Raw genomic sequence first — 16,753 nt, forward strand, 5'->3', positions numbered from 1 at the left:
GACCAGGAAGACCCTCCACCAGTGAGTGCTCTTAGGTGACTTCTATCTAATCTCATGGGAGAGAATTCAAAGTAGAATAGGTTAAGAAGGAAAGGCCTGAGTGTTCATAATCACCTGTGCCCCTCCTCCATTTTCAGCTGAGGATCAGTTTGGTTGCTAGGCTGCCTTTATAGCCAGTGACCTCTGTGAAAAAGGAATGAGAAGTCCTTAGAAATCCAAATGTAAAGGTAGGGTAGGACATCACGTCACTCCAGAAGACCACAGGGGCTGAGTGCCCAACATGCTCTGTAGTAGACACAGGTACTCCTTTCCTGTCCCCAGGGCCACCATTCTCTTTCTAGTCCTCATACCTTGGTTTTATGGAGCTGTTTTCCCTACTTTCTTCCCAGTTGCTTCTTATTGCCTGTAATCTTTTAAATGAAATCCAGAGGAGAGAAAGCAGTCAGTCACCTGTTTTCTCTTCCCCTGGGGTCCACCAGGGATGGCCAGGTGCTCTGTGGCAGTATCTTCAGCCACATTTAAATTGAACCAGTTGTCTTCTTGCCCAGACACTAACTCAGTGTTGTATTCTCATAATCTACTGTCTCCCCTGTTTTACAGTATGTAGTACAGCTCATAGAATGCGGAACATCAGATGGGGTTGAGTTCTTTTTGTGAGATGTGTGAATCTTTATTATTTGTGTATGTGAGCACCCAAATTTCCTACTCGGTTTGGGTAAAGAGAGAGATGAGAACAGGCTTAATTTAATCCTCATTTACCCATATCCTCCATTAAATAAATAAACCAATTAACAAAAACTTCAGAAGGGCACTACACTTTCTGTATCAGAGAAGCTGAGACACAATTTCTGATAGTGTGGATGAACCTAGACAATGGTAATTAAAGGGCCAGTCTCAGAGACTGCTGGGATAAAGCAAAGGAAGGGGGTGATGAGGAAACAAACAAAGACTCAGAGGGTATTGGTAAGATGCCACTGGTAAGATGTCCTCTCCACCCAGGTGTGAAGACTCCCAAGGGTCCTGGAATGGTCTCCCTGACACCCATACCTTCCCAGGCCTGGGAGTTGTAACCAGAGTGAAGGTGGGAGGGTCTTTTCCCCAGTTCAAGAGGGGGGAGGAGGAAGGCTTGAGAGGTTCTTCTCCCTGTGCAAGAGCAGAATAGGCCAGTGGGCGAGCACCTTGTAACTAAAGGAGAGTGGTTTCTGGCCTCAGTGAAAAGCTCTACCATCTCATTCCCATGAAAACTCTGTTCTATGTGACTGTGACTGGGTTGCAGTGTGTTGTGTGTCTCATATTCCCTGGGATTGAGTAGATTTTGTTCACTAAGCTCTATGCCTTATTACTACATTTCCACAAACATTGTGTATTCTGAGTTCTCAACTACTGACTTAACAAACTGCAGTTTGATTTGTCCTAGTTTCTTGTCTTACATTTGGGTCTTTCTCCCAATTTGAGTTGATTTTTATGGATGACTAAAGAGTCTAATTTCATTCTTTGGAATGTGGGAATACAATTTTCTTAGAATCATTTTTAATGATTGATTGATTGACTAGCAAGGTCTCAATATGTAGCTGGCCTTAAACTCTTGGTCTTCTTGCCTCAGCTTCCCAAATTCCTGGCTACCATTTCCTCCTGTTTCCTCTTGGTGTCCTGGTTGAAAATTAGTTGACTATGTATGTTTGGATTTATTTCTGAGCCTTTTATTATTTCCCATCAGTCCATATGTTTGTATTTATGCAAACACCATACAGTTTTGACTACCGTGGTTTTACAATATTGATTGTTTGATTGAGTGCTGGAGCTCAAACCCAGAGCCTTATTTGTGATACAGAGTGCTCTATCACTGATTTATACCCTCAGCTCCTGTAATGGAATTTGAAAGCAGGAAGTATGATGCCTCTGACTTTTTCTTTCTCAGTATTGATTTGGCTTTTTAGGGATTTGTATGGGTCCTTATGAATTTTAGGATTTGTTTCTCTAGTTCTGTGAAGAATATCAATGGAATTTATTTGTTTGGTTTCTGGTGCTAGGGATTGCACTGGAGTAGGGATTACATGAAACATGTCTATTGCTTTGAGTAATGTAGACATTTAAAAACTATATAATAATTCATTTAATAAAGGCAAGATTTTCATGTGGGCAGAAAACTTATACAATATAAAAATATTGTTTTTAGTTTCATTATTGTAGTTTCTTAGCTTTTAGAAAATACTACATGAGATCAACTGTTTCCACTGTGTGTACACTAAAGAAGGATTTAACATTGTCTTATGCTCTTATGATAGGGATGGTTCCCTGGGAGGGTGTTGGAAGGTGTTGGAAGTAGATGCATGGCTGTGCTAATTTCTGTGGTGTGACAAGTGACAGGAAGTATAGGCCAGAAGGCACTGTGTGTGAGAGTTGTGTCAGTCTTGTGCTTGGTTTTGTTTTGCTGTTTATACTCAGCATGTGAAACAGGCTAAAAGGAGGTACAGGCCTTGTCCTTTCTGTTCAGCAAATATCTTAGAGACACGGTCCTCTGTCAGACCATCAAGGAGCAGGCTCTGCTCTTGTCAAGTGGGGTACATATCCAACAACTTAGGGGCTCAGTTTAACATCTCAAACTCAATAAGTTATGTGTGCTAAAATCACCATTCACTGTTAAACTGATAAATGATTTCTTGAAATTACCAATGCCATTCTAAGGAAGCAGTGAACACATAGTGCCAGTGCATCAAGGTGGCCATTCAGTCACCACTTTTCTTTCCCTTGGCATAGTCTCAGGGTGTTAGAATCTATTAAGAGTATTAGCAGAAGTTCCCAGAGGGTCTCAGTTTTTATATCAACTTCATATCTCATAAGGAAGAGTTGGGTTGTGGCCTTTTTTCTTTTGAAAACTTTTTCATGGTCTAAAAGTAGCTTTTACCAGCATTGTTAACTAGCTACCACTGAAAATTAATCACAGACTCATGTCATTCTCAAAATCCCAATACCTAAAGTCTATACTGGTTTTAAACTCATCTTTTACTATAGTAAAGTTGAGTTGTTATGGCTCCTTTGGAAAGTTACATGTGACTTTGAAGCAAGTCCAGCTTCTATGTTAAAGGTCCTTCTCTCAACTCTCATCAGCCATGCTGGGAAGAAACACAAGTTATGTCATGATTCTTCAAGTGGAGCATTGGTGCCAGTTCTCTCCCACCGTGTTGTTGAGGAGACTATTTTATCATGTTATTTCTGTAGGATCGGGACAAGGGCAAGGCAAGCCAGGAATACAGGGTGCACAATGTGAGTTGGCACACGTTTAGGCATACTCCTTCAAATCACATGCTGTTAATTTGCTTGCCTCCATTCAAGCCCCACCCTGAAATAGAAAGTCTTACTCAAGGCTTTTGATTCTTAAGTGTCATGTTCTAGTTCTCCATACATGTTCTTGTTCTCATAAGTTCCTAAGGAAACTTGCCAAGTATACAGTGCAATGTCACAGGTATACTAATAGTTGGACTTGAAATAAGGGAATAGGAGCATTGTGGTTAATGGCTGCTTGATAGTTTAGTATGGTACATTTTGCTCTTAATGTATTTCTAGTATATAAGTGGAGAATACAAGATTCCACATTCATTCTTTTTCACACATGTGAATGGCTTTTCCAGGAACATGTGTCCATTGATGCATCTGTGTATGTGTGCTCACATTTATATGTAAAGGCATGGCAAATTACCATAGGATTCTATAATTAAATATATTCCCACATTTTTGTGGCAAGGAAGGCAACAAATTTTTATGTAATCCGCTCTTGACTTCAGCCTGTATAACAGAGGTTAAAGAATTATTCTAAAATAAAATTTTCATTACTCTCAATTACAGACTCAATTTTTGCAAATCCATAGAAATGCAAAAGACATGTGTAAAGGCAGCCCAGAGCCAGCTGAAAATTGGTCCCCGGGAAAATATAGCGTAGGACTTGGTATACAATTTTGTAAAATAAAAACGCGATCCTTTTTACTTACCACATGCAAGGTAAAACACAATTAACCTTGAACTGTAACCAGATGCTCAGCACATTTCTTTTTTCAGGTTTAGTTGATCACCTTCTTGTGCAGGATTCACCGAAGCCCTTGACAAGTCTCCCCTGTAGTTAGCCTCTTATCTATTTCAGCCTTCTTGATTAGGTTATCTTGAATCATTAGGAGGGTTATTTATTTTAATAGACACTTATTGGATTCATGAAAAGAGAATTCGGTGACTAAGAAACAAGAGCAGAATATTATCTGGCTCATTTCACACTTCAGAAGAGTCTCAACGAGCTGAAGAGAAATCCTTTCACAGTTACAAAAGTTTGTTTGGGGACTTTCTGTGCTTCCATTTAGAAAGCGAACTGTCTGTGGTTAATAATATGAATTTTCTCTTAAGACACTCAGAAAACATTTCCTTTTGGTTACATATGCTGACATTTTCTGTATTGAAGATGTGGGTGAATAAATGGCCTGTTACATTTCTACTGAAAGAAGCTTGAGTCATTCTGAGGAACTGTTCATTTGCTGACTTTCTCATTCATTAGCGTTCCTAGAGGGGCAGAGGGTGGTGTGACTTCTTGATTAGTTGCTTGAATCCATTCACCAGCTCACATTGGAAAGAATAATCATTGTGACAATAGCCTGCTGTCCAGGAATACCTAGCCTTCTTCCCTGGGGCAAAAGTAGCTTCTTTTCTTGGGAACCAAGAGTAGCCTATGAACTTGTATTTATTTTGAGATAACATATATACTGGAAAATTTGGGGCTGGTAAGATGGCTCAGGGGGTAGGGACACTAACAACCTGAGTCTGATTTCCTGGACCCATGTGGTGGAAGGAGAGAGCCAAGTCCTAGAAATTGTCCTCCTCTGACCTCTACACATGCACGTGTTTGCACACACACACACGTACACATATGCACATACTGAAGCAGATACAGATACAGATACAGACAGACACATATATACACAGTAAATAAAATTTGACTTAAAAAACCTAGAAAATGTGTGATGAGCCAAGAACGAATGAATATATGTATATATATATATGTATATATTTTAGGCTTCATATACTGTGTGTGTGTTTCCTTATTGAGACAGTTAAGCAAAGGCTCTCCAAGTGGCCGTTAATTCCAGTGACAAGTGTGTGTAGAAGAGAAGGAAGACACAGAAATGGGAACATCATATAAAGACATAGAGATGCATCCAAACTGGCTTCAAACTTGCAGTCCTTATTCCTCAATATCCAGTGTTGTTATTATTATTATTGGTGGTGGTGGTGATAGTGGTGTAAAGGAAAGGAAACGAAGAATTGGAAAGTTAAGAGTCTTAACCAGGTGTCCTGGAATAGGGAAAATAACTTCATGCACAGACATTTCAGTACCATGGACAGGAATCCACGCGTCCATGCATCTCATCTATTGTGCTCCCTCTATCTCTCATATCACTTAGACATAAAGTTTAGAGATTTAATACAAACTCATGTCTGATGGGTTCCAACTCAAACTAGGCTTTATTAATTATTCTTAAATGACCTCTTTGGTCATTTGAACATTCTCAACTTTTGGTGATTAAAAAAAAAATGGTAACACTGATCTCCATTTACTGTCAATTCAGGAACACTTTAAAAACTCCCATGCCAGTGGATACATATGGAAAAAATGGTCAAAATGACAATGATTGTTAGATGATTGATCCAGTTTGGTGCTTGTGATTTATGCCATTCTCTTTAGAGTGAGAACTCCCATAGGATGTGTCCAAGGCAGGATGTGCTCCTCTATTGTCAGGTCATTGGAGATCTTGATTAATACCCAACAACATGGTTTTGCTGTGAATAAAAATGATACCTGTGCTAAGTGGTGTTCTTGACTTTGTCATACTTGTTTTCCTCAAGGGCTTCTTGCTGAGTAGGAAAGAAATGTGGGAGGAAAAGAAAGAAGAGTTAATTCTTTGTTATATCAATGAAAATGCCTTCAACAACTGTCTACAGGATTAAGATAAGATATTCATATATTAGAGATGGAGAAACAAACCTTAGAACATTGTCAGGGCTGCTTCTGGGAATTAATGCTCTTCTTCAACAACATTTGAATCTGTGCTCCAGGCTACTTTCTATATAATCTATTAATTTCAGTTCAATATAATGCACATCTATGAAGCATCTGTGTGTAAGGAATCACACTCTTCATGAAAAGAGTAGACTGAGAAACCAGTCCTAGTTCTCCACTCCCACTAAGAGGCTAGCTGCTCTGGTAGAGGTACAGACACACTCACCCCTAACAGTAGCAGTCATCACACTGTGAACTAGTATGCACAGAATGCTCCAGGCTCATTTAGGAGTGAACAACAATTCTCACAGAAGATTAGGTAAAACTGTGTCATCAGAACCTTGCAGAAAAGCATATTTTAGGACCCAGGGTTTGGGTAGGAGACATTACAGCCAAAAGAGTAGCATAGCAACTATGGAGTTATGAATGGGAATGTACCAAATGTTTCCTGGAACGGAGTAGCTCACTGTGGTTAGAGAACAGGGTCAACAGGGGAGCCCCTGATGAATTAGGCCTTGAAGGGCAAACAGGAGCAAGTTGTGGTTCTTATTGCTACCTCTTCTAAAGGTCTGGAATTGTGAACTAGGGGTTGTTTCCTTCATCTGTGAAACTCTCAGTTTTCTAAAAGATAAACTATGGAATTATTCATCTTCCAAAAAGAATTGTTGGGACATTTCTTCAACTAGTAAGGAGTCCAAATACATTTACAACATGATTTGCTTTGTAAATTTAGATTGGCAGACAACTTTCAGGGACATGTGGATTGTAAACAAACTACATCTTGACTGGCATGAGTGTCACCTCACCTGCAGAGTTAGAAAGGGCTGTCAGAGTTGTTTTTCTACTGAGGGAGATTTGTTTAGGAGGCTAAAGAGATGACTAAAATTTAATATTAATAAATACTATTTGCTTATGATCTGAATGGCCAGGAACTCATTAAATACTGATTGCAAGGAAGCATTCTTTAAACTTCGTTCCTTCTCTGGGTGCAGGTTGTAAAGGTGAATTCCTGGCATCATTATATTTGCGTTCCATGGGTATCTGCCTATATAAGTTCTAGCATTCTCTAGAGTTTTAGAAAACTTATTTTGAACTCATTTTAGACATAGCAATGTTATGAAAATAGCACAGGACTAATAATATTGTGCTGTATATCCCCAACTTGCTTCCATTAATGTTGACACTATACACAATCATAGAGAAATTGTTAATAGTACAATTATCAAAATCAAGAAATAAACATTTTCAGTATTAGGAACTTTATTTTTATTCAGTCTTTTTACTGAAGTCCTTTTATGGGGGTGGGGGTCTGGATCTAGTTTACTAATTTTTCTTGTTAGCCTGTAACTTTTCCTTTCTAGCCTTTTCTTTCATGGCCTTGCCACTTTTGAAGGGCAAGGGGTTTCTGGGATGTTTTCTTGGCTAAGGTTCTGCATGTAGGTAAGACTAGCTCCTATATGATAGTGTGTCCTTTGTGGTGCATTGTATCACAGAGTTCAGGGTGTCAGTATAGCATCACCAGTGAAGCTAACCTTGACCACTGATCAAGGTCATATCTTGTTTGTTTTTTGTTTTTGTAGCTTTAAGCCCTGACAGCTAACTCCTATCTGCCATTTGTGAAAGGGAATGAGGAAACAGATTATGGAAATTGGAACTAGGGAAGATAGTCTTTTGTAAGGCCTTCCTTTATAGCTAAGCACCCAGAAGCTTAACAGAACAGCTCTAACAGAACAACCACTTACCCAAAGATTACCCATTTATTAAATGACAGGATAGCAACTTGGCAGTCAGATCTCAGGGTGCAAGTCTGAATGCTCTCTGCCCTTCTGAGTTGTGCTCAAACACTTGAAACTCACTGAATTCCACTTTAGCACACTTGAAAACTAACTGGACTGTAGGAATATTCAGCCAATCTCTGGTCAGAACTTAAAACAAGATTAAGAGAGAAACCACAGTGAGGTATACAGACATGGAACTGGCCCGAGGCTAGAGATCAGATGAACTGTGTCAGTGTTTCCAAAATGAAAATACTTCTAGAATGCTCCACATAACACGTAGGGAATAACAACAAAAACCTACTTGAGATTTTTAACAGAAAAAGGAGATTTGTTTATTAATAATTCATGAGTTCCCATTGAACATGCACGACAGAAACAGTGCTATTCAATAGAGAATACTGTCATCTGTCACTGTTTTATTTGACATTTACACTTTTTTTTTTTTTGCCCGATACTGCAAAACTTTCTTGGATGGCATGCAAAAATTATATAAATGGAAAAAAAAAAATCCCAGTGTGGGGACCCTTTATCTCTTCTGCAATGGGTTCACTCATAATTACACACATATGTGTTCATGCAACAGCATAGCACTTCCCAACATGTTCATTAGCCACCAAACAAGCTAATACCAGGCCCTACTGAGAAAACAGATCAGTGTCCCAAATGGACTGGTGGAAGGATGGTATGAACAAGGAGATGGTGGTGGGATGGGCGGTGGGGTAGGTTTCCTGAAGATAAGCTTACAAATGTGCAGAGTGAGCAAGTGAGTCAGAGTGAGAAGAAAGCAAATCATGGCTGCCACAAATAAAACTGGCAAAAAAAAAATCGCCATTTCAGATATGAAATAAATATTTATAAATGGCATCACAGGAGCTCTGCTAGTAGGGAATATCAGCATATTTTTAAGAGGAGTTAGATTTAAGAGCACCTTACAATTTTGTGCTACTGTAAGGCTCTCAACAAGCTTTCTGCTCTGTAGGTTAGTTATTATTTATAAAAATCACAGAACCAGCTGATACATTCATAAGCTAATTATTGAAGCAGCTGGGTACACATGGTGCAATATGTCCAAGGCTGTGAAGTATCACAGATTTCTTGGGGCCTGCTGTGGTGGGGGTGCACTGTTGAAGGCTCCATCCCTTAATCTGATCAGCCAAGCAAACATTTTGTGGGGAAACTAGATTAATAACCCTCTAAATACCATGAATGTGCTTCATCTTCAAAACCGGGTTCCCCTAAACATGCTATTAGCTCATCCCACTAGGGATTTGAAGAAGTTCTCTGCTGCCCTAAGAACAGGGTCTTGTTGGCTACTTCCCTATTCCAGAAATTAATTTGGTTTGCTTATGTCTGCACACATGATCACACTTGTGTCTAATCCTCTCCCTAATAGCTTCAAGGTCAAGACCTTGCATGTCAGTGGGCAAATTGAGCACTACACTTCTTAAAGACTGATGGCAGACAGCACACAGTCCATAATGAGGCCTGTAGTGTTGTTTTAAGTGATTGTAGCGAGTGCAGTTTATAACAGCGCATATAAATCAAATGTGGCAGTGAATGTTGTGTGAGACATTCCAAGTGTCATAAGTGGAGATACCACTCAGCTGTCACCTGTCTCCTTTCAAGCTGTGGCTTCCCACAATGCAATTCATCCCTCAAGTGGAACAGCAGGTGCTGTCTTCTTTAAGGTCTGGCTATCTTAGGACTTCGTCTTTTAACAGATGTAGGTTTTTGTTTTTATTTTCCATTCAATGATTGGTCTCCATGCTATCGCTTCCCCTGGGAGATGTTAAACATACCTGTTTGAAACATTTGAAAGAGTTCAGTTGGAGACTTATTCAGTTCTATGAAAAGATGGAGAAATGGGAGCTTAATTTTTCCACAGATGGTTTATTTTCCATTTCAGGAATTCTTTCCTTTGTATAAAGAAACCCTTGAGAAAACACTTTGGGACCAGGAGACTTTTATTAAAATATAATTTATTTTCTGGTAGGGATAAAAAAATTATCTTCATTTTTCATGTGCATGGCACCTTAAAAATTAACCATTACCTTTCTCTTAATTGAGTTGGGGGTGGGGGAACATGAAAATACTTGCGAAAACATTTCCAAGCAAATGATAAGATATCTTGTTTTCATTCTTCCTAACCTTCTAACTCTCCCAAGCTCCCAGTTTACTGCAAGAAAAGATCAGGTCTGTGCAAATGTGGCCTCTCACTTGTAAAAACAAGGCAGTGTTGTGTTACAGATTAGTTTATAAATCCCCAGTGGCTTCACAGTTCAGTGCCTACAGCTGCTGCAGATGGGCCTGGGTTTTTGTCTCTTCGCGGTGCTGCAGCCGGCAGTTGAAGGGGAAAATGGAATGATCAGGTTATTAACATGGAGGCCGCGAGGAAGAGGCCGCACAATGAGAACAGCTGGTGTTGCTGTCTTGGCTGATGCAGCGGAGATAATCAAATCTTGCCTTTTTTTTTGGGTGAAGGCAGAAGACACAGAGGAGAGTTAGACAAACAACAGCTTATGATATTATATGGGGTTTTTATGATGCGTGTCAGGAGCTTTCGTTGGCTTACAAGTGATGATATAGAATTTGTTGAGGTTTGGGGTTTATTTCTTACAAAGTCAGTTGTATTTGTGCACCCTTAAAAAAAATTCCACCCTTTTGCAAGAGATGCAATGTGGGACAGTTCTTGTTTTTAAAATTAGCGATGTAGCTTGGAAATGATGGGTTAGAAAGCTACTGAGTAAAATATTTTGACATGAGTCAGTGAGCGATGTTGACAGCCTCCTCTGTATTATTTTCCTATAATCCATCATTATTTGCATTGCATTTTCTTTCGCATGCAGTTGCAAGAGAGAGAACATCCGGATGCCAGAGTTGGGAAGCAGACATTTGCAGGTGCGACCCGACCAACTGCCTACCTTCCTGCAGGTGTGGCTGTGGCGGGAAGGTGATGCTTAAGATGGCTTTGAGCCCAGGGCATTCAGAGATGGAACAAATATCCATTTGTTTTTCATTCGAGCTAAGGCTATTGTTTTTATCCATGCAGTGTTAGTAATGATTGTAAGAATATTTCCTCCCCGGAGAATTCAGTGCTATTTGCACTAAGACAGTTTTTCTCTTTTGGCATTTGTCATCTCAGGATACATGCTTGTTTGTCTTTGTGCTCTTCTTAGAACACAAGCCAGTTGGGCAATTTGTAAAAAATGTACTTGGTCAATACAAATCCCTTCTTCTGAGGATTGGGTAGCCATAATCTCAGTTGTATATACAGGAGGTTTTTTGTTGTCTTTTTATTTTTGTTTTATGATAAAGAAACTGTCACTGAGAATGTATTCTATAGGACAGGTATTAAGAAAACCTGAGCAAGAGTTAAAATTCTTGGGACTAGGGCTATAAGAGCTGTTTACCATGAAGGAAGCCCTGAGTTTCAACCCGACCACCTCCCCCACATCCACCAGGCATTGTGGCTCATATTTGTAATTTCAGCACTTAGGAGGTATAGGCAGAAGGCAATGGAGTTGAAGATTATCCTTAGTTACATGGCAAGTTTGAGAAGGTCTCAAAGAAAAAGAAAAGAAAAAAAAAAGTGAAGATTCTTGAGCATTGATTTAACCACTTATGTGATTGGATTTTAGAATCAGACGATTTCAGTAGCTAGTCAAGTTGGTGGAAACAATTTCAACACAAAAACATGGTGGGGGGATGGCAGTTGATTCAGGGTCCAGGCCCACACAGCTGCTCTGTACACAGTGCTAACTCCGGTGACCTTTTCTCTCCAGGGCTGGCTCTGTGAATTGCTCCGCTGGAAGGAAAACCCAAGCCCAGAAAACCGTACTCTCTGGGAGAATCTCTGCACTATCCGCCGCTTCTTGAACCTTCCCCAACACGAGAGGGATGTGATCTACGAGGAGGAATCACGGCATCACCACAGTGAGCGTATGCAGCACGTGGTCCAGCTTCCGCCTGAGCCAGTGCAGGTCAGTGTCCCCCAGCCCCAACAGGGCTTTCTGTGCCCCCAGCAGCTACTGAGGGTCAGAGGGACCACCACCTCCCATCAGAAGAGGGCTCGTGCCATGTCTTTGAGGACAGGAGTCTGTTGTCACAGTGGGCACTGTGGGTATGCTTACACCCAGAGAAAAATGACCAAGACATTCAATGCCAACAGCAGAGGCTCTCCTGACTGTGCGTGTACCTGTGACGTCATGAGACTGGAGTGCTCAAGGAGAATTAAACATAGTGTACACCACTTTGTAAAATTATTTCTTCTACATTTGTTTATTTGTATGGATCTGTGTATACACACACACCATGGCGATTGTGTGGAAGTCAGAGAGAAACTTGCTGGAGTCCGTTCTTGCCTTCTACCATGTGTATTCCAGGGAGCCAGCTTAGGTCCTCAGACTTGGTGGCAAGCTCTCTTCTTTGCCTAGCATCTCACTGGCCTATCAGTTTGCTTTCTGAAGAAAAACAGGTGTTTTTGATCCAAAATTCTTCAGAGAATGTTTAATGATTGGGTGGAAAAGAAATAGCTTGATGACCCGAGGAATAACCTTGATCGCAGTTGAACCCTCAGGAGAAATTGGAATAGGTTATTGGAATTTAAGTTGAGCTTTTGCTGTCTTTGGTTTCCTGTTTTAAAAATCTGCCTTGTTTGGGTGGCATGTTTTGTGGTTTAGTTTTTCGCTCTCTTTGAAAAACACATTTCTTTTTGAAATTAACTGAGTTTACCAACTCTTAATTTAAAATCAATTACTTTCAAGAATTATTAACCAGGGTTTCCGTAGAGTCTTGTGCATGATTTGGTTTGGCCCTGCTGCCTGAATCTTGATGACCACCAAAGAGGACCTTTAAGGCCTCTATCTGACTTTCCTTCTGTGTGGAAAAAGGAGAAAGCCGAGGCAAAAATGCATGTGTGTGTACAGGTGTGTGTAGAATGGAAGGGAATGTGAGCTGGAGGAAGGGTGAGGTGAGGTTTATGATAAACTTGTAAGAGAAGAGATGGTGAAGGACCTGGGGAACATCTCTCAGGTGTCCGTTTCCTTTCGCTGTGCTCCACCCTCACATGCCTGGGGAGAAGCCAGAACTGCAGGGGTCCATCAAGGTGTTTTTCATCAAATATTGGCATCTCAGCCAAAGCTTTTATGCTATCATTGGTCAGTTTCTATGACAAAATTCACAGTGTGAATCATGGGTTCATTGAGTCCTTGTCTTGCAAAATCCTCAGTGAATCCAGGGTAGGTGGGCAGTAAGGTACGTGGTTAGTAAATAGCAAAACAACTCATTCTTGGAGACTAAGCCACAGGGCTTTCTCTGAAGGCCTCTCCTCCCCTCTTAGGCTCTTTTCCTGGCTGGGACCTCATCCAAATACTAGGGAACCTTCCTACAGATAGTTGGTCAGTGTACTGAGTCCACAGATCAGGGGCTTTCACTTAAAGACCTTAATTTCTTAAAATTAAAGGGGGGGTCCCAATATAGTTTAACAACCTTTTATTTTATAAAATAAATTGATTTGAATACTTCCAAAGACGTTCCAAGTTATTATCATAACAATGAAGCTGATCACCTCGGACAAAAGGTCATACAAACTGTATAAAATTCAACCACACTATGGCCCTTTATTTTCTCATTTTGATATAAACCAAAGCAATGTCAAAGAATACCTTTAGGAACGAATGACTTTACATGAATTTTTATTCAGAGGTCTATCTTAGTTTAATACAATAGAAAAAAAACCCGCCTAATTTATTATTGAGAAAGTAGTGGTAGATTTCAACTATATGTCAATGATGAAGATGAAAATGTACAGGTTTTTGTCCTTTTTTTGTGTGGCCCAAGATGGCCTCAAACTTGAAATCGTCCTGCCTCAGCCTCCCATGTGCTGGGGTTATAGGCCTGTACCTATACCATCATCACACTTGAAAACAGAGGAATTTCAAATAACAACATGAAGACCCATTCTCTGTTATAGTGGCGGAGACTTCATTTTGATAATTGCTCCCACACCATACCTATGGTCTTGGTTCCTTGTCCAGCAGTTATCATCTGTGTAGACTCTGTGCTTCCAGCTGACCAATTTGAATGAAGTAAATCTTAGAAGCAGACAGGCAATTGAGTCTGTTGTTACTTTCTTTTATGTTAATATGTCAGAACTAAAGTGTGGTGACAGTAGTTAATGGGTAAGCAAAATTAGCCTTCAGATTTCAGCACTTTGTACCCATTTGATATTCCTAAGACCCACTTGATATTCCTAAGACAAATTCACTTACTTTAAAAAACTTTATTCCTATCATTCAGATATTACCTAAAGAGTTTAAAAATAAGGTAATTTCCTCCACATTGAAATTTCCCTTGCCTCTGATCTTGATCCCACCACTATGGGACTTCAGTACATCCATTTTTATTTTTATATTGTACTTCTGAGTGACACTGCTTTGCTGAATTTGTGTTTGTCAGCAAAATGTAAAGCTGTGGATTAATTATTTATTATACTCATAATATGAAAAAAATGAAGAAAAATAACTTGAGGCAGCTGGCAGAACTCTTCAGACTGGAGAATGCAGATGGCACAGCCTCTGTGACTAGTAGAGTTCAGTACTTTAAAAGATGCCAAGCTACTAGGACAGTGTAACTAACCAGACACCTTGCCAATGGACTTAGCATTGGAGCTCACTTGTGCCCTTATAGCAGCTAGAATTTTTTAAATTTTTGTTTATTTATTAATTCATTTATTATGCGTATGAGTGTTTTGTCTGCATGTATGTAAGTGTACCATGTGCATGTGATGCCTCAGAGGTCAGGACAGGACATTGACTCCCCTGGAACTAGAATTACAGATGGGTGTTAGCTGCCATGAGGGTGCTAGGAACTAAACCCAGGTCCTCTGGAAGAGCAACCAGTACTCTTATCCACTGAACTATCTCTCTAGCCCCCTCAGCTAGAATATTTAAAAGCTACATATTCTTACATGTTTTAGGAATCTAAAATTCTATAGGGTAATGTTAGTCAATGTTGCATTTTGTCCAGGTAGGTAGGAAATGTGCCATCACTAAGTCATTAAGAATGAGTGAAATCAGTGATGAATAAAGGCTTCTCATATGTACAGTATAATAAAATAAAGAGGTGTCTGCCTCTCTGTGGCCACGGAAGTGTGCCACTTACATTTCCTTAGGTAAGATGGGTTCACTGTTCTCCAGTTTCCTTTAAATGTTAAAGATAGGAGACAGTGATCTTTGGATAGATTGACTTACTATATTGGTCTGTTGACCTGGGTCCTGGAGATAAACTGAGTCAAAGAAGGTCTTCCTGTTACCATCTTCAGCTGGTGTGCTTTCTGTGAGAAGTACTTTAGAATCACTGACAATTGTTTCTTGTCAGTTGTTTGTAAATAGAGTTTAAAGTCTTGTGTGCACTGAAGAGTACTTCTTTTAGGATCAAAAAGGTTTAAAAATTTAAATCCACAATTAGAAAGCTGAAGATTGTATATGAAATTAGGAGTATCAGAAGATTAGATCCCACATGACTGGAGCTGCACCTTTTACTTACCTTGAGCAACCCCAGGCCATATCAGCGACATCTATTCCACTTCATTGATTTAAGCTTTGCACTGTCTTGTCACTTTATCACTTAAGGTCACCTGGCCCTGGTGGTTTCATCTTCACATCTGAAGCTACTACACAAAAGCCACAAGTGCCTGTGCCTCTGGCTCTAACTTATCTATGCATCATTTATTTATTTATTTATTTTTTTCATCATTTTAACACCTAGCATACGCCTTTGCTTGTTACTGTAAGTGCATCTTCGGTGGAATTTCCCTTCAAAGGCGAATCAAAGTTGTAGTTTATACTATACTAGGCTCAAGGCCATGCAGGAATGTTGTTAGCCCCAGACTTAGTCATGATGAAAAAATGAAATCCTCCTCCCTGGGAACCCAGGAATAAGTAGCTTTTAGGTCATATTGAGTTCTCTGGTCCCACTAGGTTCTTTTTGGTATTCCAAGTCTCTTCAGAAATACCAATTAAGCTTTCTTAGTAGAAACTGGCTTTCTTGGATTTAAACACTTTATAAATTCATATATTCTCTAGATCCACAGTCAGGAAGTATTGCCTAAAGGGAGTGAACATTGGATTTGGGGGAGATTAAAAATTCTAGATTTGTAATAGCATGTGATCCTCTAAAACAATGCAGCATATGAAGAGTTAGTAAGCATATTTTTGGCATTAAATTTTACAAAGAGGGGAGATAATTTAGGAAAAATTTCATTAAAAAACCTCCTTGTATAGTTGATGATGGGGAGGAAAAACTGAGAAATTGTAATTTCCATGATTCTCATCCAAATATAGATACTACAGAGAGATCAAGAGAGGTGAGATGGTAAGGGAAACCAAGCCAAACCAAGCATCCTATGAAAAGGATGAGATGTAGTTTAGTTTTTATTTTAGTAGGTTAGGGACAAAGTTATTTCTTGTGGTCATAGTAATTCCCCCCACATGGTTATTATGACCTGAGGCCCTATAGTGCATGGATATCTTCAACTTAAAATGAAAAATTACTAGCGATGTCAGAGTATTCATTAGGACCAACTCCACTTTACAATTGGAAAAATTGGAGCAGCCATTGAGCCTTGCCTGAAGCCAGGAACACCAGATGAATTAAAACACAGGCACATTTGGCATCCAATCTTGCCTCTGACCACACTTCCCTCTGAATGCATGAGGAAGAAAGGACATCACTCATGCTATAACTGGTCCTTGAGCAGGGTTGACTGAGGATCATTTGCCAAATTGTTTGTGTCTGTGGAGTCGGTGCTTTATTGCTTTATTGTGTTTCCACCACAGTGTTTCCATGGATTATTTTGTAGGTTCAGGAGTTCTGAGCTAGCTGCTATGTGGTTCCTGACAAGTACTTGTTTTAAAATTCCATGCAGTACATGGAGTAA

At 39.8% G+C, this 16,753-nt stretch overlaps 1 protein-coding gene across 1 annotated transcript in view; it reads left to right on the forward strand.

Annotated features, from left to right (window-relative positions):
• The window catches only part of Satb2 (SATB homeobox 2), a 185,601-nt gene that overhangs the window by 136,093 nt on the left and 32,755 nt on the right, over positions 1-16,753 (forward strand). Inside the window, exon 10 of the mRNA XM_008833425.3 lies at positions 11,598-11,795. Within this exon, the coding sequence (XP_008831647.1) occupies positions 11,598-11,795 (198 nt within the window). The remainder of the gene's footprint in view (positions 1-11,597; positions 11,796-16,753) is intronic.

This window comes from Nannospalax galili, unplaced genomic scaffold, assembly GCF_000622305.1.
Source record: "Nannospalax galili isolate Female #2095 unplaced genomic scaffold, S.galili_v1.0 scaffold610, whole genome shotgun sequence".
NCBI classification, from domain to species: domain Eukaryota; kingdom Metazoa; phylum Chordata; class Mammalia; order Rodentia; family Spalacidae; genus Nannospalax; species Nannospalax galili.